This window comes from Phyllopteryx taeniolatus, chromosome 5 (assembly GCF_024500385.1).
Source record: "Phyllopteryx taeniolatus isolate TA_2022b chromosome 5, UOR_Ptae_1.2, whole genome shotgun sequence".
Lineage (NCBI taxonomy): Eukaryota > Metazoa > Chordata > Actinopteri > Syngnathiformes > Syngnathidae > Phyllopteryx > Phyllopteryx taeniolatus.
In genome coordinates this window covers 33,247,223-33,273,512 of record NC_084506.1, presented here as the reverse complement: position 1 = coordinate 33,273,512, position 26,290 = coordinate 33,247,223, and the positions used below count along the sequence as shown (strand labels likewise).

The following is a 26,290-nucleotide window of genomic DNA, read 5'->3' as shown; positions in this document are numbered from 1 at the left end:
ACAAATACAAACGAGTGAGTTTGACATTCCTTTAACATAATTTTATTAATTAGCAAAAGTATTGTAAATAGTAAAATAAACAAGTGTATACATTTTTATATATATTCTATTGAATAATTGGTTATAAGTTAAAGGGGGAGCTACCAGAGATAAGACCTGACCAACGAGGTGTCAACCCTTTGCCGTGCACTCTCGAGCAGCCCCGCAACCTCGCGCTAATCTGTTAGCTTGTGCTTCAGGAGCTTGACTGAAACCATTTTGAAATGTCCATCTCTGGGGGGGGGGGGCGGGGCCTCATCCCTCATTTGCTAACTGGCCAATAGCAGCCATCAGAAGCACAGTGAAGTGAGGCTACATTCGAATCTTGCTAGTTGTCTCAAAACTGCAAACTCCCCCTTTAAATAAGTATTAATCATACAATTGAAAAAGACATGAGAAAGACTTTTATTATTGTTAACCTCATCTACCAATGGCCCATGCATCCAATGTTGAAAATCAAATGAGGCCCTTGAGCAGAACAGTTCGCCCAGACCTGCCAGTCCAGATGAGGTGACATCACTGCCCGCTCATGTGACTCGTGTGCACTTTCCAAAGGTCTTTATTTTATTTGAGTAAAGGTACAAACAAGTGTAAAAGTCCATGATCGAGTAGAGAATGTAGGAAATATAAATAATGGTAAAAGTTGGAGCGGACGCAGCGACCGTGGCGCTCGTCACGACGACCAAAACAAAGCATTAAAAACCTGCAAAAAGTCGTAAAAAGTGAAGAAAAACTGCATTTTGCATGACAAGATCAAAGTGTGAAAGTCCGCGCGCTGCGGCGCGAGCGGGAACGCGACGCAGACCACAAAGCGTGCACCGCGTCTTCGCTCCACCGACTTGACTTGAACAATCCGAACCTTCGTAGAACGACAATCGCGACACGCTTACAAAACTTTAGCGTCTTAGCATAGTAGAAAAAAAAGTGCCTGCTAGCATTTCATCTACGGCCCTTCACGGTCAAATCATGATCGTCCTCGACCGGCCCGCCTCCGACTGTTTAGATACGTCTGTGGGCGGAGCCACAACATTTTAGTGTTATGAAACCGAGTGCGCAGGTTAGGACAAGAACCCTTTAACAAACGGTTGCCACAAAATCCGAGCTAAGAGCTAACGGCTTCCGGCTGATCCGTCCCCGCGTGGTCGTGTGATAATACAGGATGGTGTTGCCGTGCTGACGGGGACGGCACATGTACGGGGCTGGGGGTCTTGTCCTCACTCGAGCGGTGCCTCGTACTGCGGCGGGAGGGCCGGGGCGGTGGCGGTCCGCCCTCGCTTGAGGCACCTCGCGGAGCGCGAGGGGAGGGCGGGGGTCCGGGCCGGCGGTGGCGCTCACTTGAGCAGCGCCTTGTAGAGCGTGAGCGATCGCGCGGTGCTGCCGTCCTGCTCCAGACACACGATCAAGTCCCTGAGGTTGACTCTGGTGATGCGCTGACGCCAAGGCTGGCGCGGCGACGACACGGACGACGACAAAGACGCACCCGACGCAGAAGCGCCAGACGACACCTGTGGGCAGAGGAGCGCGTCACATTCTCGCCACAGGAACTGTGTGTGTGCGTGCGCGTACTGTACAGTGGTCCCTCGTATCGTGGGGTTAGGTTTCGGGACCCCCTCCCCCCCCCCACACACACACACACACACAGATAGAAATCTTGCAAGTAGCAACTAATATTTATTTTATTAATATACAATGGCCCCCTTCTCAAAGTCTTATATTTTTGCATAGTTTCCCCACTTTGTTTAAGATCTTGAAAGAAATGGGTTATATTTGTCTGATCTTTACAAGTGAATTTAAAATGGTGTTTTGAAATGATTTCATTCATTAAGGTTAAAAAAAGAAAAGCTACTCCAAGTTACCTGGCCCCGTGTGAAAAGCTAATGATTCCCCTTGTTAAATGTTGACTTCATTGTGGCGAATCACAATTGATTTGGTTGATTTTCACTGATCACAGCCATGCCTTTTACCTCCAGACCTCTCTTCCACTCTGGAGTTGCCCGCGGTGAGAGGCGCCGAGCAGGTGCGGGTATACTTATTGCTCCCCGGCTCGGCGCCCGTACGTTGGGGTTCACCCCGGTGGACGAGAGGGTCGCTTCGGGTGGGGGGACGGGTACTGACTGTTGTTTGTGCCTATGCACCAAACAGCAGTTTTCGGAGTCCCTGGAGAAGGTGCTGGAGAGCGCTCCTGCTGGGGACTCCGTCGTTCTGCTGGGGGACTTCAACACTCACGTGGGCAATGACAGTGAGACCTGGAGGGGCGTGATTGGCCCCCCCGATCAGAACCCGAGTGGTGTTCTGTTATTGGAGTTCTGTGCTCATCACGGATTGTCCATAACGAACACCACGTTCAAGCAGCGGCCGACCGGAGCTGTGGCCGTAAGGTCGTCGGTGGCTGTCGTGGCGGCAAGCCCCGAACCCGTTGAGGGATGCCATCAAGAAGGAGTCGTATTGGGCCTTTTTGGCCTGTGGGACTCCCGAGGCAGCTGATGAGTACCAGCTGGCCAAGCGGAATGCAGCTTTGGTGGTCGCTGAGGCAAAAACTCGGACATGGAAGGAGTTGGGTGAGGCCATGGAGAACGATTACCGAATGCCTTTGAGGAAATTCTGGTCCACCGTCCGGCGTCCGGCGTCTCAGGAGGGGGAAGCAGTGCACCATCAACACTGTGTATAGTGGGGATGGGGCGCCGCTGACCTCGACTCGGGACGTTCTGAGTCGGTGGGAAGAATACTTCGAAGACCTCCTCAATGCCACAGACAAGCCTTCCCATAAGGACGCAGCGTCTGTGGTCTCTTCGCCCGGAGTTCCTAAAGGCTCTGGATGTTGTGGGGCTGTCCTGGTTGACACACCTCTGCAACATCACGTGGACATCGGGGACAGTGTCTCTGGATTGGCAGACTGGGGTGGTGTGTGCCAACTACAGGGGGAAATCACACTCCTCAGCCTTGCCGGTAAGGTCTATGCAGGGGTGCTTGAGAGGAGGGTCTGCCGGGAAGTCAAACCTCAGATTCAGGAGGAGTAGTGTGGTTTTTGTCCTGGCCATGGAACAGTGGACCAGCTCTACACCCTCAGCAGGGTCCTCGAGGGTGCATGGGAGTTCACCCGACCAGTCTACATATGTTTTGGGGACTTGGAGAAGGTGTTCGGGGAGTTGTGTGGGGGGTGCTTCAGGAGTATGGGGTTAGCCCCCTGATACGAGATGTTCGGTCCCTGTATGACCAGTTTGGTCCGCATATCCGGCAGTAAGTCGGACTCGTTTCCGGTGAGGGTTGGACTCCGCCAAGGCTGCCCTGTGTCACCGATTCCGTTTTAATAACTTTTATGGACAGAATTTCTAGGCGCAGCCGAGGCGTAGCGGGGGTCCGGTTTGGTGGCCTCAGGATTGCATCTCTGCTTTTTGCAGATGATGTGGTTCTGTCGGCTTCATCGAGCCGTGATCTGCAACACTCACTGGAACGGTTCGCAGCAGTGTTGCTGGGATGAGAATCGCCACCTCCAAATCTGAAACCGTGGTCCTCGGTCGGAAAAGGGTGGCGTGCCCTCTCCGGGTCGGGGATGAGATCCTGCCCCGAGTGGAGGAGTTCAAGTATCTCGGGGTCTTCTTCACAAGCGAGGGAAGAACGGAACGGGAGATCGACAGGCGGATCGGTGCGGCGTCTGCAGTGATGCGGACTTCGTATCGGTCCGTTGTGGTGAAGAAGGAGCTAAGCCGAAAGGCGAAGCTCTCGATTTACCGGTGGATCTACGTTCCTCCCCTCACCTACGGTCACGAGCTGCGGGTCGTGACCGAAAGAACGAGATCCCGGATACGAGCGGCCCAAATGAGTTTCCTCCGCAGGGTGTCCGGGCTCTCCCTTAGAGAGAGGGTGAGAAGCTCGGTCATGCGGGAGGATCTCAGAGTAGAGCCGCTGCTCCTCCACATGGAGAGGAGCCAGATGAGGTGGCTCGGGCATCTGATTCGGATACCGCCTGGACGCCTCCCTGGTGAGGTGCTCCGGGCACGTCCCGCCGGGACGACCCAGGATACGCTGGAGAGACTACGTCTCTCGGCTGGCCTGGGAACGCTCCGGAAGAGCTGGAGGAAGTGGCTGGAGAGAGGGAAGTCTTTGCTGCCCTGCTGAGACAGCTGCCCACGCGACCCGACCTCGGATAAGCGGAGGAACATGAATGAATGAATGAATGAATGAATGCACTACATTGCCAAAAGTATTCGCTCACCTGTCTTGACGCGGATATGAATTTGAGTGACATCCCATTCTTAATCCATAGGATTCAGTATGACATCCGTCCACTCTCTGCAGTTATAACAGCTTAAACTCCTCTGGGAAGGTTTTCCACAAGGTTTCGGTGTCTGTTTATGGGAATTTTTGAGCATTTTTGCAGGAGGTTGCATGCTGATGCCTCTCAGTCTCCGCTCTAATTCATTCAAAGTGTTCTATCGGGTTGAGGTCAGGACTGTTAAGACCAGTCAAGTTCAACCACAATAGACGCTCTCATCCGTGTTGTTATGCTTTGGCCACTAGTCAGACATGCAAACACTAAAGGGATGAAAAAGTTGACCAAAAAAAAAAAAACATTGTAAGGGGGGGGAATCTTGCGGGCTCCCGCAGAGAATGTTTTGGATTTGAACATAAATGAAGCAATCTGGAAGACTCTAAAGAGTACAATAAAGCAAAATAAACACATTTTCTTCACGCAAAGAAAAACATTTATTTACACCGCTCAAGTACATGTTGATGTAAAAATTTCGGATTCCAATTAAATTTGCCTCATTTCTTTGCTTTTTGTTTTTGCCTCCAACTTGAGCCAGGCCCATCCGGCCCATCCGGCCCACCTGCACCCGATGCCTGCTTCAAGCTGTGCCACATCAATAGCATCCTCCTCTTTAAGCACTCTCATTCTGGAAAAGAATTGACTACAATCATTGTCTGTTTCACTCCATTTTTCACTCGTACCAACTTCAAAGGCTCATCCCAAATGCATCCTCCAGGAAAAGATTAAGTATAATATTTTTGTGTTTTGTTTTTTTTGTGGCCATTGCTAAATTTGAAATTAGTCCATTCTGTGTTGTGACATAATCCCCAACATCGCTCCGTCGCTTAATACATTTCACTTCAATATCCGTAAACTAATGAGATCAATGTAGGCGCGTTTCCTAATTAATGTACAAGATGTCCTAGCGGATCAACTCTTGTCGCCGATGTTACGCGTGCTTCGCTGTTCCGCTGGGTCCGCAACCAGGGCCACGACGCGCAGCGCCTCAACCCGACCGGCGCCACAAATACGACACTGGCCGATGTGATGAGCAAAAATGTTGCTTCGACGCAAAAGTAGCAATTGAGGACGTCCGCTCCAAATATTGTAGTCAAGAGTCAAGAGTTCTGTTACTTGACAATAATGTGACTCAAGTCAAAGTCAAAAGTAGTCCTCCAAAAAATGACTTCAGAGTAAAAAGTACACAGTGAAATAATTACTCAAGTACCGAGTAAAGAGTCCTGATTTTTTTGAAACCAGGCCGGCTTATCTACTGTTAATACCTATGCTGATGTGTAAGGTCGTGTGACTTTGTGTCGTTTGATCGGTGAACTCGGCTTAAACGTCACCAGCGCTTCAACTGGATTGGAGCAAACGGCGTCAGTGCGGAAGTCCAAGTCGTAGTCTCGCTCACGAAATAGTTGACAAGCAATAATTGATCAATAAGAGTAGCGAGCGACATTTAGATCAGTGTAATGGAGTCAAAGTACTGTTACTTCTTAACAGCAGAAGCGGCGGAAGTGTTTTTTCTGGTCTCGTCAACTCCTGCGATATATCCAAAGCCGGTCCCGAGCGCACAGGCGGAACCTCGGGCCGCGGAGTAATATTCCCAATTACATCTGGGAATGGATCTAGCTGCCAGCGATGACGCAGTACGAAAGCAACGGCGAAAAAACTCATCGGATCTGCACGATTCACGCAAATCGCCTATTTTGAGGCGACTGATTTGCATGTATGACGAGTGCACAGTCATGTTGGAACAGGAAGGGGCCAAACTGTTCCCACAAAGTTGGGAGCAATGACTTGTCCAAAACCTCTTGGTATGCGGAATCCTTCAGCGTTCCTTTCACTGGAACTAAGGAGCCAATATTTTGGACAATTCCACGCTCCCAACTTTGTGGGAAGAGTTGTTCCATTTCTAACATGAAAGGCAAGGTACATAAAGATACAAATCAAAGAGTTTAATGTGGATGAACTTGACTGGCCTGCACACAGTCCTGACCTCAACCCCATAGAACACCTTTGGAAAGAAACTAGAGCCGAGAGTGAATGGTAAATGGACTGCACTTCTATCGCGCTTTATGGACAGCACCACAGTGCCCAGAGCGCTTTACAAAGCCTCACATTCACCCATTCACCCATTCACACACACACATTCATATACTGACTGAAAGCCAGTCAGCTTCTGGAAAAATGGTCATAAATTCCCATACTTGTGGACAGCCTTCCCAGAAGAGTTGAAGCTGCGGACCAGTGCACCGACATCATATTGAACCCGATGGACTAAGAATGGGATGTCACTCAAATCCATATCCGAGTCAAAACAGGTGAGCGAATACTTTTGGCAAAGTAGTGTATGCATGTAAGGTGCAGGTGTTTTTTGCCCACCCGGGGCCACCATCTTCACATTCTACACTGTAGTATCTGTGACTTTGGAACGTGTGTGGCTTTAAAAGGCGGGGCCTGGCCTGGTGAGTGAGGTGCGAGTCAGCCAATGAGAGTGCAGCATTAGCTGGCCGATTAGCCACTTTGCACGTTGATTTTCGCGGCATCAGTTGTGGCCGTGCGGTTCGTTTATGAATGTGCTTGTTACCTATTTAATTTGTTTCAATAGAGTAGAGTTGCAAAAATTCATCGACTCGCTGATCAAATTTATCAACAACTATATCTTGATCCTCGATTAATCATTTCTGTTCAACTTAAAATGGTCCAAATCCTCCGACAGTAAATATTCTACTCCATGAAAGAAGTCTGATTATCTAGATGTTTAATAGAAATAAGACATGTCCGAACAGCTGCTTTGACTTTGGAAAACAATTCAACATTTTTGCCAATTTGCTGACGATGTTACGGACCAAACCAGGAAATGCATCACCATCAATTTGTTTGTGCATTCTCTGTACTGTCAATTTGAAATCACGTCCTGTTTCTGAATGAAGGAATGGAAATTCAAAATGTTTTATCAAGACAAATAAATCGATGAATCAAAGTACGAGCTTTGCAATGAAGCGATTTTTCGTGCGGCGGCAGCTGCGTCTACAGTATCCTTGACCACTTGTGGCGGGAACTAGCGGTGGTCGGCTATATTCAATCAGCTAACGATGTTGACTTTACCGTTGATGTGCAGTTCTGCTTGGGAGTAGACACATTACACGATCGTTTTTTTAAGCGTGAAATGATTTCAAGGATGTCGGCACACGGTCGCGTACGACGGCGCACAATTATGACAAGGGAACTGGGAGTCTCTTTCACACGTAAGGATGTTTTTGTCAAACGTTCTGTATTGCTAGCACACGCTTTGGCGTTGACAAAAAAGGAAATCTCGTGAAAATCGGTTGAGAAATGAGCAAGTTCCGACTTAATTTCGTGGCCACGCATTGCCTCGGGCGGGAACGTCGACGTGCCCAAGACGGCCGGCAGGTCTGCACGTCGGTTACCCGGGCTGCTACAGCGCGCTGGCACGTCACGTTTTCATAGCTACGATGCGGACGTTCAAGCGGTTGTAGGCAGTGTGCCGCTACCTCGGCGCAGGCTGCGGTGCCGCCTGGCGAGTCCATCTTGCGCTTCTTTCGGGGCCCGATGGCGGCGAGCGCCGTGAGGTTGGCGTCGCGTTGGCGCATTTGCGCCAACTCCTGCTGCTGCATCTGTCAACAAAAACAACAAACTTGTTCAAATAGCAAATCGCGTTTGCTGACTTGACAGCAGGCTTCGGTCGAGCACACGAATACGGACAAACGCCACAATCCGAGCCTGATGTTGCTCCAATCACGTGCCACCATTCAACTTTAGATGGATAGCGGCCGCTATGGAATACTTGGCTACTACAACCCCAATTCCAATGACGTTGGGACGTTGTGTTCAACATAACTAAAAACAGAATACCATTATTTGCAAATCAGGTTCAACCTATATTGAATTGAATACACTACAAAGACAAGATATTTCATGTTCAAACTGATCAACTTGATTGTTTTGAGCAAATAATTATGAACTTACTTATGAATTTGATGGCTGCAACACGTTCCAAAAAGAACTGTGGGGCCAATTATACAGTGCACACACTGTAGTTGTCTCGCCACGCTGCACTATTTGCAGATCTGTTGTTGACCGATACTGGCCACTCATGCCAGAGTAGCATCCGCTCCATTTGCACACTGACAGAGGAGTATCTGCAACATTTGCACAATCAACATTGTCCCAGACTATCGTACTACTCGCTTGAGGTCTCTGCGCCCTTTGCACCGGACTATTGCAATATTAGTCATTCCAACTGCTCGAAGTGCTCGAGGACTCTGCATCTTTTTGCACAATTGTCAAAAAAAAAAAAATGTACCGGCATTACCAGATAAGTAGCAACCCTTTACTGCTCAGTGACTGTTTTTTCAATGTCTTTATGTCTCCAAAGTGTTCTCTGTCAATTGACCGTCTGTTGTCGTACTAGAGCGGCTCCAACTACCGGAGACAAATCCCTTATGTGTTTTTTGGACATACTTGGCAAATAAAGAGGATTCTGATTCTGATTCCAATTCTGATCTACGGTCCATAATATCATCCAAAGGTTCAGAGAATCTGGAGAAATCACTGCATGGAAGCGGCAAGGCCCAAAACCAACATTGAACACCCGTGACCTTCGATCCCTCAGGCGGCACTGCATCAAAAACCGACAATGTGTCAAGGATATCACCACGTGGGCTCAGGAACACTTCAGAAAACCAATGTCAGTAAATACAGTTCGGCGCTACATCCCTAAGTGCAACTTGAAACTCTACTATGCAAAGCAAAAGCCATTGATGAACAACACCCAGAAACGCCGCCGGCTTCTCTGGGCCCGAGCTTGTCTAAGATGATAAGTGTTCTGTGGTCCGACGAGTCCACATTTCAAATTGTTTTGGGAAATTGTGGACGTCATACAAGTCCTTCGGGCCAAAGAGGAAAAGAACCATCCGGACCTTTATGGACGCAAAGTTCCAAAGCCAGCATCTGTTATGGTATGGGGCTGTGTTAGTGCCAATGGCGTGGGTAACTTACACATCTGTGAAGGCACCATTCATGCTGAAAGGTACATACAGGTTTTGGAGAAACATATGCTGCCATCCAAGCGACGTCTTTTTCACGGACGCCCCCGCTTATTCCAGCAAGACAATGCCAAACCACATTCTGCACGTGTTACAACAGCGTGGCTTCGTCGTAAAAGAGTGCGGTACTAAACTGGCCTGTCTGCAGTCCAGACCTGTCTCCTGTTGAAAATGTGCAGCACATTATGAAGCGTAAAATACGACAACGGAGACCCCGGACTGTTCAACAGCTGAAGCTGTACATCGAGCAAGAATGGGAAAGAATTCCACCTCCAAAGCTTCAACAATGAGTGTCCTCAGTTCCCAAACGTTTGTTGAATGTTGTTCAAAGGAAAGGTGATGTAACAAAGTGGGAAACATGACCCTGTCCCAGCTTTTTTGGGACGTGTTGCGGCCGTAAAATTCCAAGTTAATGATGATTTGTTAAAAACAATCAAGTTGATCAGTTTGAACATGAACTCTCTTGTCTTTGTAGTGTATTCAATGAAATATAGGTCGAACATGATTTGCAAATCATTGTATTCTGTTTAGATTTATGTTTAGCACAACGTCCCAACTTCATTGGAATTGGGGTTGTAAATGAAATCCAAATGTGGATAATATAATGTCCTCAAATACGGGCCCACTCCTTCAGAAGACAATAAGTGGGGAAAATGGAAGCTTACTCTTAAGGGGGAACATGAATGTCACTAAAATGGTGGTTGCCTCACAGTTCAATTACGTTTCCACAATGCTGCCTGTTTAGATACCAGTACAGCTGTTCAAACAGTATGATAAAAGTGTCAGACTTTCTGTAAGATAAGAAGAGACCCAGGATTCACGTTCAAGAAAATGTGGTCACCAAGGGACATCGGAGGAATGGCTCTACCCAATGTCAGGCTTTCCAGTTGGGCGTTTGAGATGACCTGGCTGGCCAAGCACTGGAAACTGAGCCAAGTTGAAGAGGAACGAACAAGCCCTTTCAGACCTATAGATGTTTTCTCACATGGTTCAACTATTAACGGACACGAGTCCTCCACAGAGCCGGTACTGACTCATATCAAAGACCGAAAAGAACAAGATCAAGATCAGACCGGTAAATCGAGAGCTTCGCCTTTCGGCTTAGCGCCTTCTTCCCCACAACGAACCGATACAAATTCCGCACCGATCTCCCGTTCCATTCTTCCCTCACTTGTGAACAAGATCCCAAGATACTTGAACTCCTCCACTTGGGGAAGGATCTCATCCTTGACCTGGAGGCGGCACGCCACCCTTTTCCGACTGAGGACCACGGTCTCAGATTTGGAGGTGCTGATTCTCATCCCAGCCGCTTCACACACTGCTGCGAACCACTCCAGTGAGAATTGGCGAACCTAGCTTGATGAAGCCCACAGAACCACATCTGCAAAAAGCAGAGAAGCAATACTGAGGCCACCAAACCGGAGCCCCCTGTATGCCTCGGCTGCACCTAGAAATTATGTCCATAAAAGTTATGAACAGAATCGGTGACAAAGGGCAGGCTTGGCGGAGTCCAACTTTCACCGGAAAACAAATCCGACAAACAAATTACTGCCGGCAATGCAGACCAAACCGGTTGGGCGAACTCCCACGCACCCTCGAGGACCGTGCCAAAGGTGTCTATTGCTGGTCTACTGTTCCACGGCCAGGACGAAAACCCACACTGCTCCTCCTGAATCTGAGATTCGACTTCTTGACGGACCCTCCTCTCCAGCACTCCTGAATAGACCTTAACAGGGAGGTTGAGGAACACAGCCTCCGGTCCCCCTTCTTTAAAAGGGGGACCGCCAAGCCAGAGGCACTGTCCCCGATGGCCACGCGATGTTGCAGAGGCGTGTCAACCAGGACAGCCCCCCAACATCGAGAGCCTTTAGGAACTCCGGGTGTAAAAAAATTAGTCAATGAAAACTTCAATTTATAAAAATGGAGTTGAGCTGGGCTACAACACGGGCACTCATAGGGGACAACCTCAACCCACTCGATATTCCAACCGCACTACAAAATGGCCAAGTCAATAGTGCATGCCGCGGATACGAGAGTTGGATCGCTTGGAAACGGGTAGGCGTGCGCCAGCACCAACAAACCTCTTTGGCCTTCTGCTTCAGACGAGCCTGCTCAGGATCTTCTTGTCTGGCTCGACTCTGCAACACAAACGCTGACGTTAGCAGAGGACAGCTAACCCAACGGCGCATTTTTCAGATGGACTTGGGACCTTGGCGGCCTTGAGCAGGATCTCCCTCTCTTGCTCGTCCTTCCGCTGCTTCTCCAGACGCTCCAGTTGCTCGAAGAAGCGAAGCTGAGAGCGAACGTCGCTCGTCTGCTCGTGATGCTCTTCGTCCTGATCGCAACCACAACCGCACGGTTACAAACACGTTTCATCATTCCTCCTAGGCTGCACCGTTCAATGGACTTTTTGTTTGTTTTGTTGACACAGTGGAGTTGGTGAGCGCAGTGCAGATGCACCGACTTTTGCACCACAGATTTTTTGACAGTGAGGTAGCGCGGTACCTTGTAGTCTCGGCATACGGCCGACACTCACCTTGACGACGTCCGAACGGTGTTGAGCTAGCGCAGACACTTTCTCCAGCAGCGAGCGCAGGCGCGACTGCGTGGCGTGCGACACCAAGTTGACCACTTCCAGCGGAACCTCGCTCACGCCGAGCCGCCGAGCTGACGTGGCCACAAAAACAACGTAACTGATCTGCTCCTTTCTGTTACGGAAATGCACCGGAAAAACGCCGCCACTTCGCAACCGGAAAAGGATGCAGCGGTACTTTGATTACAAATTTTGTTTTGTTTTGTGGCCAAGCTTGGAACTCAATTTACCGCTATACCAAATCAATTTTGCCCACTGAAATGCCAATCTGTTGCAGCTCCTAAAAACATGTTTAGTTGTGTTTTTAAGAGAAAAATAGCAGTGTATTGTATAAAAACATAATACAGTTGAACTTCAATGTAACTGACTAATGGGACGGGGGGGGGCGGGGGGGGGGGGGGTCTGTTATAGCCGAGTGTCTGTAGGAAGCACTTTTTTTTAGGCCATATGCACCCATAGTACGGTACAGTATAACATTATTATGTTGTACTTTTTGCGTGCCCTAAAACACCCAGTACAGTACAAAGTTATTGTAAAGAAATATTTTTTAAAAGCTTAAAAATGTTTGTTTAAATGTGATCCAAACTTACCGTGCCGGTGTGCTTGTTGTCGTGACGAGTGGCAAGTCAGGCGGTTCGCTTCCATGAGCCACGAGGAATTAGTGCGCGTTCTATTTCCAAAACCGGCTAAGATTAGATGCCATAGGCGTAGAGATGACCGGCTTGACAAAAAAACTGTGACTGTAACAGAGCAAAAAAAAAACACCGCCCACGCAATGCTGCTCTGCTGTTGGACAATAGCTAGAACTCCTGCCATCATGGCCGCCACGTCAAGAATTGAATGACTTTCCTTTGGGCTTGTCCCGTTAGGGGTCGCCACAGAGTGTCATCCTTTTCCACGTCAGCCTCTCTCCTGCATCCTCCTCTCCAACACCAACTGCCCTCACGACATCCATCCACCTTCTCTTTGGTCTTCCTCTCGCTCTCTCGCCTGGCAGCTCCATCCTCATCATCCTTCTACCAATATACTCTCTCTCTCTCTCTCTTTTCTGGACGTGTCCGAACCATCCAAGTCTGCTCTCTCTTAACTTTGTCTCCAAAACATCGAACCTCTGCCGTCCATCTGATGAGCTCCTTTCTGATTTGATGCAACCCGGTCACTGCGAGAGCGAACCTCAACATCTTCATGTGCTCTGCTTCCTGTCGTCTCTTCAGTGCCACTGTCTCTCATCCGTCCATCATGGCCGGCCTCACCACCGTTTTAGAAACTTTGCCCTTCATCCTAGCAGAGACGCTTTTGTCACGTAACCCGTTTCTTCACTTCCTGACCACACTCACCGTTGCTCTGGACTGTTGACCCCGAGTATTTCGAGTCCTGCACCCTCGCTATCTCTCTTCTACCCGTCGCCTCACTCTTCTCCCTCCACCCCTCTCATTCTGGAGATATTAATATCAAAGAATACACGGCCACACAGGACGGCATCTGAACCGGAAATGAATTAGTACGTCGCAGCAAGGTTAAAAGTGTATTATTTTTAGGATCATCATCATCATCATTCAATATTTGTCATGTCTGATATTACAGTGTTCCCTCGTTTATCACGGTGGTTACGTTCCAAAAATAACCCGCGATAGGTGAATGTAGCTCTTTCTTTTCCATCAACATCCTCAAGGCAAAGAATGCATCTGTGCTCCTCTGAAATCGTTCACTCATCGCACTTTATGGAGAGCTCATTCTGAACAGCTTTTGGACACGACACGGCGCTCCATTAATGTTGTCGCTCAATAAAGTAGGCTGTTGTGGTCGCTTAACACAAAAAAACCGCTGCACATTATTCAAACAAATCTGTGTCCCGTTTCTTTTCTTTGTGACGCACCTCATCGTGCCATTCTTCCGCGAAGACACAACGCATGATGGTATATCACGACTCGGTTGGCTATGCTTTGTGGTAAATCTTGAGTGCACGATAATAGGGCACGGCATTTCATCACCAAGCATTCGGACACCACCACAAAATGGCGTAAGCACGATATAGGGTTGGGGTTAGAACGCAACCACCGTGACAAACGAGGGAACACTGTATTATCATGTATGACTTTGTTTTTACTTGAGTCCCACTATTCTAAACAGTACTCAAATGACCCGAGTACAAAGTGGGGGCTACATGATTTATTTTTGGAATGCTTCTTCTAATCACATAGATTTCCCTTGTGTATAAATAAATAAATGATTTCATATAACAAATGAATTAGGTTTGATTCGCTTTGCTTATGTCATTTTATATTTGTCCGTTGCTTTCCCACAAATACGTTGCCGGTTGAATTTGTGCCCCAACATGCTCGTTCTGTTTGTCTGCTAAAAGAGCCACAGTCCAGTTCCTCTGAAGTATCAAAAGTATCAAAAGTATCGACCTTTAATTTGGAGAAGGGTATCAGCGGCATCGACTTTTGAGACCGTGCCAGTGACACTTGCTCCAGCCGGGGTCTCGTCACTCCGTGTTGGGAAAAGCCTCCGTACGGTAGTCAGGACCTTCGGAGTTTAGGATTACGCCCCAAAAAGACGAGAACAGGAGGTGAACCGAAGCTGCAGCGCCGAGCACGTAACCGAACTCCGTTGACTCCTTTATTACAATGAGCCATTTTCAAAGTTATGCAAATGATCCTTGTGAAACAAATAAGGACAGACAAGCAACTGGGAACGGCAGCGTCCCACTTGACTTCATACTGCCACGGGACTCGTACTGTAAACCCACGAGTTCTTCAGCAAAAGCATTTTGTTGGAGTTTTATGCACATTACTGCACGTTTTGAAAACAACTACATTGTTACCAAAAATCAAGTTCTCCTCCTTGGTTAACAAATGCGTTGTCTATTCAAATCACTCTCATTGGTTTTTCCCCATCAACCCAAACACCCATGTATGCTGATATTAACTTTGTTATGCTGTCGTTACATTAAGGACAGCATTTGACCCAAGTTAATAAAAAACAATCCATGTAAACATGCATGCCTTTTGTTATGCTTTGCTTTTATCTGAACGTGTATTTCCATTATGTCTTGAAAAAGTTTAGTCAGCCACTGCTTGTTGCAGACCAACGTCACATTCGCAGTCAAATATTTAGCAGCTACAACCGGAGTCACTGCCTATCTTTAGATGCCAATTACGTGAGACGACACACATCACGCACGGGCCAGCGCTGCCGACGGAAAAGTCGCTGTAGAGCCCTGTGTTTGACTTGACATGAGTCACGTCTTTGCATTTATTTATTGAACACACATGCAAACACCAAAGGCATGAAAAAGGCGACCAAAAAAAAAATTCAACAAATAAACATTTGAAAAACCATTGTAGGGAGGCCCTGGGGGATATTTTAATGATTAATTATTTGAATTTTTTTAATTGTTTTTTTACCATAAATTAAGCAATCTGGAAGACTGAAGAGAACGATAAGGCTTCTTTCCGCCGCTCAAGTACATGTCGATGTACAAATTTAAGGTTAAAATTAAATTTGGCTAGTTTCTTTCCTTTTTTGTTTTGGCCTCCAACTTGAGCCAGGTCCACCTGGCCCTCCTGGCCCTCTTGGCCCTCTTGGCCCTCCTGGCCCTCCTGGCCCACCTGGCCCTGATGCCTGATGCAAGCTGTGTCGTGTGAATAGCATCCTCCTCTTTAAGCGCTCTCATTATGGAAACGAATGGATTAAAATCATTGTCAGTTTCACTTCATTTGTCACGATTACCAACTTCAAAGGCTCATCTCAAATGCATCCTCCAGGAAAATATTAAGTACAATATTTTTCTGTTTTTATTGGCCATTTCTGAATTTGAAGTTAGTTTATTCTGTGTTGAGACATACAGTGGGGCAAAAAAGCATTTAGTCAGCCACCAATTGGGCACTTAAAAAGATGAGCGATGCCTGGAATTTTCATCATCGGTATACCTCACGTATGAGACACAAAATGGGGAAAAGCTGTCTGATTTATTAGCAAATTATGGTGGAAAATAAGTAGTTGGTCACCTCCAAACAAGCAAGATTTCTGGCTCTCACACAGACCTGTAACTTCGTCTTTAAGCGGCTCCTCTGTCCTGCACTAATGGCACCTGTTTGAACTCGTTATCAGTATAAAAGACACCTGTCCACAATCTCACTCCACGATAACTCCACCATGGCCAAGACCAAAGAGCGCTCCAAGGACACCCAGAAACAAAATGGTAGACCTGCAGCAGGCCGGGAAGACCGAATCCGCAATGGGTCAGCAGCTCGGTGTGAAGAAATCAACTGCGGGAGCAATCGTTAGAAAATGGAAGACATACAAGACCGCCGATAATCTCCGTCCATCTCACCCCGTGGGGTCAAAATGATCTCAAGAACCGTGAGCAAAAATCTCAGAACCACACGGGGGGACAAAGTGAATGACCCGCAGAGAGCGGGGACCAAAGTAACAAAGGCTACCATCAGTAACACGCGACAGCGCCACGCAGGGACTCAAATCCCGCAGTGCCAGACGTGTCCCCCCCGCTTAAGCCGGTACGTGTCCAGGCCCGTCTGAAGTTTGCTAGAGAGCATTTGGACGATCCAGAAGAGGATTGGGAGAATGTCATATGGTCAGATGAAACCAAAATGGAACTTTGTCGTGTTTGGAAGAGAAAGAATGCTGCGTTGCATCCAAAGAACACCATACCTACTGGAAACATCATGCTCTGGGGCTGTTTTTTTTGCAAAAGGGACCAGAACGACTGATCCGCGTAAAGGAAAGAATGAATGGGGCCGTGTATGGTGAGATTTGGAGTGAAAACCTCCTTCCGTCAGCAAGGAAGGGCATTGAAGATGAAGCGTGGCCGGGTCTTTCAGCACAACAATGATCCCAAACGCAACGCGTTTCAAGGTCCTGGAGCGGCCTAGAGCTCCAGAGCTCGACCCCATAGAAAGTCTTTGGAGGGAGTTGAAAGTCTGCGTTGCCCAGCGACAGCCCCAAAACATCACTGCATGGAGCAATGGGCCAAAATACGAAGACTTCCACAAAACGTTGGACCTGCGTCATTGCCAACAAAGTATTGAGATCAACTGTTGTTATTGACCAAATACTTATTTTCCACCATAATTTGCTCCTAAATTCTTTCAAAATCAGACAATCGGCACTTTGATTTTTGGCCGCCTCCCGCCGCTCACCTGTGTCCATCAGACGTCGGTGCAGCAACCCGGCGGGCAGGAAGGCCTCGTCCTTACACGAGCGGATCTTGGTGCCCACCAACCCGGAGCTGGTGGCCAGTATACGGGCGTTCTCCTCGCTCAGGTTGACGCCGGCCATGGACGCCACGTCATTGATGTCGTCGTCGTCTCTGCAACGGAGTCGAGAAAGCCGGCCTTCGAAAAACTGCGCAACGCAAAATTGGGGGCGCCAAGCAAACAATCGCTCCTCCCCATCTGAACTCTGGGCCAATTCAAAGCTCGGTCGCGATGGCACATCGTCACAAATCTGACATCCACCAATAAATAACGGCCGTGTCTGAAATGGTCCACTCGGACTTTATAGAGAGCTCATTCGGAACACGACACGGCGCTCCGCTAATGACGTCACGAAAACAAAATAGGCTGTTGCGGTCGCTTCACAAAATCAACAATTGCTGCACATTATTAAAACGGGAGGATTTTGGAAGCAAATGTGTGTCCTGGTTTGGTTTTTTTCTCGGTTAAAAAAGTGACTTCCATCACTCCGTCTGTGACGCATCTCATCCCGCCATTCTTCAACTTCTTCTTCTGTGAAGACGCAATGCATGATGGTATATCATGACCATCGGTCGGTGTCTACTTTTCGCAATGCTTTGTGGGAAATTTTGAGTGCACTATATAGGGCACTGAAAATGATCCCTAAGCAGTCGGACACCGCTACAAAACGGCGTAACCGCTACACGGTGGTTAGTGAGTGATTTCGGACACACCCAAAGGGTTGTTGTTGTTGTTGTTGTTGTTGTTGAAGCGCAAACGCATATTATTACAGGAACAAAGTCCTATTCTTTCTTAAACAAAAGGCAGTTTGTTTTCACAATACAGTCTGATTTTTCTTAAAAGAACAAAGGTGACTTTTCCAGTAGAAATGCATAACATTACCAGAACAGAGTTGTATTTTTTACTTTTGCTTTTTGCTTTACTTTTGTATTTTTTACTTCATATTTTATCTTGTAGAAATACGACTATCCTGAAACAATTCTGATTGTTTTAATCCTGACAAAGATTATGTTGTTGTCAAGGTTAAAAAAAGATTCATTGGGAAAAAATGTGGCCATTTTTTTTCACATTTCATCTCTTTTCTGTAAAAAATAAGAATTTGTTATCGTACCATGACTTTTTTGTTGTTGGTTAAAAACGGTCAACTTTTGAATGTGTGCGGTGTTTCGGGGTCCACGTGGTTGATATGTTTGATTGGCGTTTATAGGATTCTGAGGGCGTCCTCGGAAAAGCTTATAAGGAGGTGGCCGCCACGGCGGTCACGCGACTCACCTGAATGTCCCGCCCCCCGGGTCTCCCAGCTTCTTTTGATTGGCCGGCGGCGCCAAAGTGACGACGCTCTTAGCGACCGGGGCGGCGGGTCCTCGCATCAATGCGCCTGCACACAACAAGCAAAACGGCATTCGTGTCACATGGGCGTCGCCCCAGCGCCACCTGCTGGACGGAACGCGCAGCGGCACTCACCCGGAGTTCTCATGCCCACCACAAGGGGACCGCGAAGAGTCTGCACGCAGCCTCGACCAGTCGCCTAAAAATTTAAAAAAAACAAGTTTCCCTGTCGAAAATGTAATAGTAGTGTAACTACTTGAATAACTTTCTTAACATAATACAACCGTCAATTCTTTTACACTGGAGACCATGCATATCTGGAAACAAAGAGTCCCAGCCCTGGAACAATGAGTCACTGCAACTTATCATCACGTAGTCCAGTTACCGTTAATCCTCCGCGATATTTTTAACGGTTGTTGTGTGTCCCACTATGTTGAAGATCTTTATGTTATCCGTTGCTCTTGCTCTGTCTCAATCTAAGGGAGAGCCCGGACACCCTGCGGAGGAAACTCATTTCGGCCGCTCGTATCCGGGATGTCGTTCTTTCGGTCACGACCCACAGCTCGTGACCGTAGGTGAGGGTAGGAACGAAGATCGACCGGTAAATCGAGAGCTTCGCCTTTCGGCTTAGCTCTTTTCTTTACCACAACGGACCGATGCAAAGTCCGCATCACTGCAGACGCCGCACCGATCCGCCGTTCCATTCTTCCCTCACTCGTGAACAAGTGAACTCCTCCACTTGGGGCAGGATCTCATCCCCGACCCGGAGAGGGCACGCCACCCTTTTCCGACTGAGGACTACGGTCTCAGATTTGGAGGTGCCGATTCTCATCCCAGCCGCTTCACACTCGGCTGCGAACCGCTCCGGTGAGAGTTGGAGGTCATGGCTCGATGAAGCCGACAGAACCACATCATCTGCAAAAAGCAGAGACGCAATACTGAGGCCACCAAACCGGACCCCCTCTACGCCTCGGCTGCGCCTAGAAATTCTGTCCATAAAAGTTATTAAAACGGAATCGGTGACACAGGGCAGCCTTGGCGGAGTCCAACCCTCACCGGAAACGAGTCCGACTTAGTTCCGGATATGCGGACCAAACTCTGACTCCGATCGTACAGGGACCGAACAGCCCGTATCAGGGGGCTCCCGAAGCACCCCCTGAGGGACACCGTCGAACGCCTTCTCCAAGTCCACAAAACACATGTAGACTGGTTGGGCGAACTCCCACACACCCTCGAGGACCCCGCCGAGGGTGTAGAGCTGGTCCGCTGTTCCACGGCCGGGACGAAAACCACGCTGCTAATAATTCATCTGAGATTCCGCTTCCCGACAGACCTCCTCTCCAGCACCCCTGAATAGACCTGAATTTTATCTCTCAATAAGCTTTTATCTGATTCAATAAAAGATCAATAAAATGTAAACTAAGGCCAGCCCTCAAAGCGCTGTACTGTGATGTGAGAACTTCACCTGTCAATCAAATGACACCGAAAAGGAGTTCGCTCAAGTCAACTACTACCTGAATATTAGTAACGTCTGCCGCTGTGGTTAGGGTTCATAAACAGTCAACTTTCCCATATGTGTGTGCGTGCGCATGTGTGTGTTACGTGGGGAACACACGCGCACACACACAACTCCGAGCGCTTCCGTTTCAATGATGTCGCCGCGGTCGAGTGAGCTTCTTAGCTCAAGCCTTCAGCTCACCAGCTCGGTCGCTCACAGGCTAGCGAATATAAGAAACAGTTCACGTTCCCTTCAGTGTGCCAGTTGTGCGCAAACGCCGTTCTGCCAGCAGCTTGTTGCGTCGTGAGTGGCGCGGCGGGAAAAAACGTCTGTGTCCATTGTATGGAACGATAACCCGCACTTTGCCGCCTCTGATTGGCTAGCATCAAGACAGGATTCATACTTCTGATTCGCTGCGTGTGCTTCACCAACACGCATACATACGTAGGGCAGGTCGTAAACCATGCGTCTGCAGACGCACCGTGAATGTGCTTCATGCGTCCCTGCTCATTTGTGCGCATCTCAGACACGGGACGCACATCAAACCGGATCAACTTGATTGTTTTTAGCACATATTCATTAACTTAGAATTTGATGGCTGCAACACGTTCCAAAAACTCTTGGAGGGTCGTGTTTCCCACGGTGTTACAGCACCTTTTCTTTGAACAACGTTCAATAAACGTTTAGTTTATCAGTTTATTTTTGAAAGGGGACAATGCAATTTCATAAAACACATGAAGTACACATGGTTAAAAAAGCCCGAATTAGCCAGAAGGCTGGTTTTCATCTGTAGTCCCCTGGCCAAGCAGTCAAATAAATACATCTACAAGACAATATCATACAGGATACATCATCAAACGATACTATTAAGAGAGAATAAAACCATCATTCTTTTGATCATAACAAAAAGACAACATAACATACTTGTCTTTTAGTGTTGGCAGCTATAGGTGTTAACGAGCCACATTTTGCGTTTTTTTGTGAAGGCCTTGTCTTGTATGTTGTAAGCAGTTGAACCTCCTTCCACTCACCAGCGCTCCTCACTGACCGGGCCGACTTACTGAAAGTGGAATGAGACGGTCGCCTCTGACAAAGCCTCGAGTGACACGCTCAGAGCCGTTTCTTTGGCTGATGAACTCAGCCAGAGGAGCTGGGGCCAAATCATGCAGTACTTTATCCATCAAATATGTGAAGACTGGAACTGAGGACACGAATTGTTGAAGCTTTGGAGGTGGAATTCTTTCCCACTCTCGCTTGATGTACAGCTTCAGCCGTTCAACAGTCCGGGGTCTCCGTTGTCGTATTTTACGCTTCATGATGCGCCACACATTTTCAACGGGAGACAGGTCTGGACTGCAGGCAGGCCAGTCTAGTACCGCACTCTTTTACGACGAAGCCACGCTGTTGCAACACGTGCAGAATGTGGTTTAGCATTGTCTTGCTGAAATAAGCAGGAGCGTCCGTGAAAAAGACGTCGCTTGGATGGCAGCATATGTTTCTCCAAAACCTGTACGTACCTTTCAGCATGAATGGTGCCTTCACAGATGTGTAAGTTACCCATGCCATTGGCACTAACACAGCCACATACCATCACAGATGCTGGCTTTGGAACTTTGCGTCCATAAAGGTCCGGATGGTTCTTTTCCTCTTTGGCCCGGAGGACACGACGTCCACAATTTCCAAAAACAATTTGAAATGTGGACTGGTCAGACAACAGAACACTTTTCCACTTTGCATCAGTCCATCTTGGATGAGCTCGGGCCCAGAGAAGCCGGCGGCGTTTCTGGGTGTTGTTGATCAATGGCTTTTGCTTTGCATAGTAGAGGTTCAAGTTGCACTTACGGATGTAACGCCGAACTGTATTTCGTGACATTGTTTTTTTTTTTTTTTTTTAAGTGTTCCTGAGCCCACGTGGTGATATCCTTTATACATTGATGTCAGTTTTTGACGCAGTGCCGCCTGAGGGATCGACGGTCAGGGGCATTCAAGGTTGGTTTGCGGCCTTGCCGCTTCCATGCAGTGATTTCTCCAGATTCTCTGAACCTTTGGATGATATTATGGTCTGATGGTTTGATGGTATCATTGTCCTTAAACTGTTCGACTATTTTCTCACGCACTTGTTCCCCATCTTTGCTTGTGAATGAATTGTGAGCAATTCAGGCAAGCTCCTTTTCTACCCACCTGTTCACCTGTGGGACTTTCTCCGTCTTTTTTCTCCACCTGTCCCAGCCTTTTTGGAACGTGTTACAGCCATACAATTCTAAGTTAATGATGATTTGCTCAAAACAATAAAGTGTATCAGTTTGAACATTAAAAATCTTGTCTTTGTAGTGTATTCAATTCAATATAGGTTGAACGTGATTTGCAAATCATTGTATTCTGTTTTGATTTACGTTTAACACAACGTGCCAACTTCATTGGCATTGGGGTTGTACATTTTGAGCTGAACTTCCATTCATAAAACTTTTGACTCAAACACACAAACATGTTGTTGGAGCCAATGATGAGTCAACAAAACTAAAGGAAAATCTTTTTGGTACCATGGTTGCGGTGGCGAGCGGCGCGTTCATCCGGACGCCGGGGGTTCCGACGGGTAAACGCGGCCGGACGGCGGCCGCGGGCGGGGTGCAGGCGGGGGGCGGGGTCAGAGACTGCTGGCTGCTGAGTAACGACTGACGCAAGGCAGGAAGACTTTTCTGTAGACGCAAAACATTTGCGGGTTATACAACTCGCTCCCATTGATTATTGATTCATTAGAGATGATAAACACCAACGACTAATTTCTTATTAATTAATCATTGGATTAATTCATAAGCAATAAGCATGAATTAATTAATGTGATGACGACGACCTTGAGGAAGGGGATGAGGTAGGGCTGCGGAGATGACTTCAGTTCCGCCTGCAGACGACTCGTGAACTCCTCAGGCTCGATCTTTGCATCCTGTAAACACATGCATGCATGCACGGACACGCGCGCGCGCACACACACACACGTTAACCCGGTAGTATATATATACACACACACGCGCGCGCACACACAGGGAAACGTACGAGGAGGTCCTGGACGAGCGCTTTGACATTCTTGGATGTGTCAGGCGAGGGTGAGTTGTTGGACACCAGCTTGATGAGCGTGGCCAGGAAGTTTTTGCACTTCTTCACGTTTTCCTGCATTTCCTGTCGACATCACAACACAAATAGTGTTTTCCCAACCATCGCCGCGGTCACCGTCACCCAAACAGACGCACCTGCGACACCACAGACACTCGGCCGCCGGCCGGCGCGGCGCCGCTCGCGGGCGGCGGGGCCGAATTGACGGCGACCGTCGCCGCGGCCGTCTGCGTCTTCGGGGGCAGGGGCGTCTTTGCCGAGAAGGGGGCGCCAGAAGTCACCGTGATGGCCTTTGGACACCAAACAACAGTGTCATGGAAATCGCAATCAACAACAAACTTTGTGTCTGTGTCAAACGTTGTGTATGGCCAGAGAGCACCACGCACCATCCTGACGCTGGCGCGCTACTTATTCATTTTGAATGACAAGTGTGAGCCTTCAAGTCATCTGGACTGCTGGTGAGCAAGCTAGCTAGCCCCCACCTACCTCGTGAAGTCCCGTAAAGCGGTAAACCTCTCCTGTGGCAAGTCACCCACAGCTATTCTTTTTACACGCAGCATTAGCAATGACTTTGACTTGAGTTCGTTGTCACATTTCTGTGGGGCCAATTATGTGTTAGTCGTGCACTCGCTGTAGTTGTCTCGCCACGCTGCACAATTTGCATATACTGGCCACTCATGCCAGAGTAGCATCTGCTCCATTTGCACGCTGATTGAGGAGTATCTGCAACATTTGCACAATCGACATTGTCCCAGATGATCGCACTACTCGTCACTTTAAACCGCATACACGCCTTGAAGTCTCGGCGCCCTTTGCACAATGGGTTAGGGTTAGTAACCTATTTTGCAAATATCATATCTGGAGTCACTGTCACTGGAAACTACGGTATGCCGTGGTCATGCTGTACCTCCTAAAAAAAGGGTGGGAGCAATTCATGTGCCGGTGCCACCAACTGAAAAAGTCGGTCGCACCAGTGCCACTCATGCAAAAGTCAGTGTCGAGCCCCGGTATTCGATGAAAGTCTCACCTGTACCGAGGAGGACGAGGATGGCGAGGAGGAGGAAGAAGAGGAAGGAGACTGAAGCGGTTTGGTTTGAGGGGGCGTCGCCAGGTGGATGTTCTGAGGCGTGCCAGGAGCCTGCACACGCATACACAATTACACACTATACCGCTTGCGTTCGTCAGGCGGTCCCGTCACCACTCACCGGAGCGGCGATGCCGACCCGGATGGCGGCGGGCGCGGCGGGCCTCTGAGGGACGGCGGTCACGCCGGGACTCTGCTGCGTCTTGGCCTGCGCTTGGGCCAGAACCTGCTGCGGTACCATGACCAGGTGACCCGTCTCGACGCGGACCAGAACCATGCCTGACACGCAACAAACATGGACACGTGACTACTTTCCGTCAGAATATCCGGAATCGCCGCATCAAAAATTGGGCCGGGTGGAGCGGCGCGTGAAATAAGCGTACACCCTGTGACCGAACGCTCGCCAGTGCCAAATAATAACCCACATGAATGCGGTCGGATGTTGGGCGGTGCTCGAAGGGGGCGTAGGCGCAGAACGGCAGCCGTGTTTTTGTCAGACTGCCCCCTGCAGGGCAGCTCCGGCTACGCGAGTAGCTTAACACCGCCAGGGGCTGACTTGAATGAATCGAATGAATTATGCGTGAATTTATAAAGCGTCTTAGAGTGCCTAGAAAAGCGCTACACGCGTGTAACGCACCGTTAGCATAGCTGTCAAGGGGCTCTGGCGCTCACCTGCGGGCATGGTGAAGCCGGGGGGCAGCTGGATGGTGGCCTGCTGCTGAGGCCGGACGGCCAACGGGGGCTGGGGGGCGGCCGGCCGGACGGTCTCGGCCGCCGGCCCGGCTCTCTGCGGCTGGACGGCGACGGCCGCTCTCGCCTGGCCCAGCCCGTTTACGGCCGGCTTGATCCCGGGGGCGGCGGGGGACGGCGTGGTGCCGGTCAGGATGACAGAGTTCCCGGAAGGGGGCTGACCCGCCATCGGCATCTTGCTGTGGTTCACCACCTGAGACGGCGAGGGAGTCCCCGGTGGCACCGGCGGCCCTACTTTGGGCTCCAGGCCGTTGTGAGCGGCGTTGACGATCGCGCTGGGGAGTCTGTGCTGGAGGGCGGCGGGAGGCATGGGAGCCGCGGACTCGGCTTCCTGGTGGAAGTTGGCGGGGGCGGCCATGACCACAAGAGCGCTACTCGTCGTCGCCGGGGGGGTCCCACCGGCAGAGTTGAGCAACTTGACGGCTCCCGTGGTGCCGTTGAAACTTTGCAAGCCGGGCGACGGCGTCCTGCCGCCGGCTTGGGCTTGGGCTTGTGCAACCCGCTGGAAGCTGGCGGCTGGCTGGCCGCTCAAAGTTTGGACTCCCGGCGGCTGGGGGACTGGGGAGCTCGAAAGAACCGACCCCAAAGTCCGCAGGCTGGCCGCCCCGCCGCCGCCATCACCACAGGAGGTAGCGGTAGAAGTAGAAGTAGTAGTAGAAGTAGTAGTAGAAGTAGAAGAAGAAGAAGAAGAAGAAGAAGAAGAAGGGGGAAGCTGACCGGCGACGGACGACGGCTGGAGCTTTACAGCCGCCCCCGGGTGTCCTTGTTGCGGCGGCTCCTGGTCGCGCACTTTCCCTGAGAAGTGGCTCGCGGAGGCGGCCGGAGCTGCGTCGCGTTTCCCGGCGGCGGCGGCGGGGGGCGCCTCGGAATCCCCCAGTTGCGATTCGAGCGAGCCAACTAAGTCGCTCACCGCCTTCTCGTCCACTTCATTGAAGAGCATGTCCTCCAGCGGGTCGGAGGCTCCCGCCATCTTGCTTGCTGGAGCCTTGTGCAAATCGTCGTCTAGAATGTGCGCATGCGCCGAGCACGCGCGCTGCTTTTGAGCATAGAAATACAGCAGCTAGATCCACATTCTGATTTGGACGACGTGAAAATGACCACCGTAACGCCATCCATCCTTCCATTTTCCGTACCGCTTATCCTCACCGGGGTCGCGGTCGTGCTGGAGCCTATCCCAGCTGACTCTGGGCGAGAGGCGGTACACCCTCAACTGGTCGTACCACAACTCTAAAAACTCAGAATCAGAATCCGCTTTGTTGGCCAAGTATGTGACAGGACACACAAGGAAATTGTCTCCGGTAGTTGGAGCTACTCTCGTATGACAACAAACAGCCACGATGACG

At 49.3% G+C, this 26,290-nt stretch overlaps 1 protein-coding gene across 2 annotated transcripts; it reads right to left on the bottom strand.

The window, feature by feature from the left end:
• Positions 1-425: 425 nt before the first annotated feature.
• Positions 426-26,290, bottom strand: LOC133478721 (transcription initiation factor TFIID subunit 4-like). 2 transcript variants are annotated; one of them, XM_061775139.1, is made up of 15 exons: positions 24,870-26,261; positions 24,319-24,476; positions 24,141-24,251; positions 23,251-23,403; positions 23,057-23,179; positions 22,857-22,946; positions 22,546-22,701; positions 18,643-18,706; positions 18,451-18,556; positions 17,122-17,291; positions 11,900-12,030; positions 11,573-11,698; positions 11,445-11,501; positions 7,810-7,932; positions 426-1,544 (listed from the first exon to the last, which is right to left on the bottom strand). In XM_061775139.1, the coding sequence occupies exons 1-15, from the start codon at positions 25,915-25,917 to the stop codon at positions 1,371-1,373; spliced, it is 2,790 nt and encodes a 929-aa protein (XP_061631123.1). In that variant the 5' UTR covers positions 25,918-26,261; the 3' UTR covers positions 426-1,370. The 2 variants fall into 2 exon arrangements, with proteins under 2 accessions (XP_061631123.1, XP_061631124.1); XM_061775140.1 differs by lacking the exons at positions 426-1,544; positions 11,900-12,030 and having other exon boundaries at positions 24,870-26,290.

What these genes read in the sequence shown, in the direction of transcription:
- LOC133478721 (XM_061775139.1), bottom strand. Translation starts at nt 25,917, where the DNA reads ATGGCGGGAGCCTCCGACCCGCTGGAGGACATGCTCTTCAATGAAGTG. An exon ending in GAGTGTCTGTGGTGTCGCAG is followed by an intron (nt 23,180 to 23,250) that starts GTGCGTCTGTTT and finishes TGATGTCGACAG; the next exon opens with GAAATGCAGGAAAACGTGAA. An exon ending in CCGACGTCTGATGGACACAG is followed by an intron (nt 12,031 to 17,121) that starts GTGAGCGGCGGG and finishes TGGCCACGTCAG; the next exon opens with CTCGGCGGCTCGGCGTGAGC.